This window comes from Capsicum annuum, unplaced genomic scaffold (genome assembly GCF_002878395.1).
Source record: "Capsicum annuum cultivar UCD-10X-F1 unplaced genomic scaffold, UCD10Xv1.1 ctg32330, whole genome shotgun sequence".
Taxonomy (NCBI): domain Eukaryota; kingdom Viridiplantae; phylum Streptophyta; class Magnoliopsida; order Solanales; family Solanaceae; genus Capsicum; species Capsicum annuum.
Genome location: NW_025839033.1, coordinates 1 through 1,061, shown reverse-complemented (window position 1 = coordinate 1,061; position 1,061 = coordinate 1). Strand labels below are relative to the sequence as shown.

General features: G+C 37.1%; 1 protein-coding gene across 1 annotated transcript; it reads left to right on the top strand.

The window, feature by feature from the left end:
- Nucleotides 1–487: 487 nt before the first annotated feature.
- Nucleotides 488–933, top strand: LOC124891211 (the record flags this gene model as incomplete). Its single annotated transcript, XM_047403023.1, has 1 exon — nt 488–933. A coding segment is annotated over one exon (446 nt), but the record flags the coding sequence as incomplete, so codon positions are not given.
- Nucleotides 934–1,061: the final 128 nt, after the last annotated feature.

The following is a 1,061-nucleotide window of genomic DNA, read 5'->3' as shown; positions in this document are numbered from 1 at the left end:
CTATTTACTTCACAATTTTCTTTTTCTTCTTCATCAATATCATATACGAATGGAAAGTCATGAAGAAATAGTTATGGATATCCTCAGTAGGCTAGCCGTGAAGTCACTTCTTTGATTCAAGTGCGTGTCAAAATTTTGGAATAAATTAATTTCTGAACCTTACTTTAAAAGAATGCATCTCAATGTTCATGCCAAGAACCACAATTCCCCCAAAAAATTGCTTATTAGTCAAGTCATAAACCTTCCTAGGTATTATATCAGGTCTTATGCCACCAGTGACCGGCATATCTATCGAGTATCTAAAGTCATTTTCAATTTCTATTCTTTTTCTTTATCCAACTCGGGGCCTCAACTTGTTAAGGATATACGCACACTTGATTCCCTTTCAAGCTTTAAACCAATATCTGCTTGTGTTTCATTGGGATTTGGAGAGAACATGATAATACACGACACCGTTCCATATCATTGCTATGGAACCCATCGACAGGAGAGTCGATAAAACTTCCAACTCAGTATCCAGAATCTCTACCGGATAGATATCTTTATGGTTTGGGATACAACTCTACCAGTGATGACTATAAAATCATTAGGATTGATGCGTTTGATCAAGTATGTGATAATGGATTACCTGATGAAATTCTCGCAATTAAAAGTGCTTCATGGAAGAAAACTAGTGAATGCGCAGGGGGGAGATGCGGCATTCTAGCACGTATAAGTGAGTTATGTTTGGCATTTGTAGAGGGAGCATTTCATTGGGAGAGTGACTACGTATACCCACGTTGCGTGGTGACGTTTAATATTTCAAATGAGACGTATGGGAAGATTTCATTGCCAGTGAGACCGTATTCCAATACAAGTGAAGAAACAGGTGTATCAGCAGTGGGAGGAAGACTTTGTTATCATCATGACGATGGAATAAATTTTAATTTATGGGTAATGAAAGATTATGGCATGAAAGAATCTTGGACGAAATGGTTCAGTATACCAAATCATATGAAAGGTCATATCACACCGATACATAGATTTTCAAATGATGAAGTGCTACTTAGTTGTTGCTATGA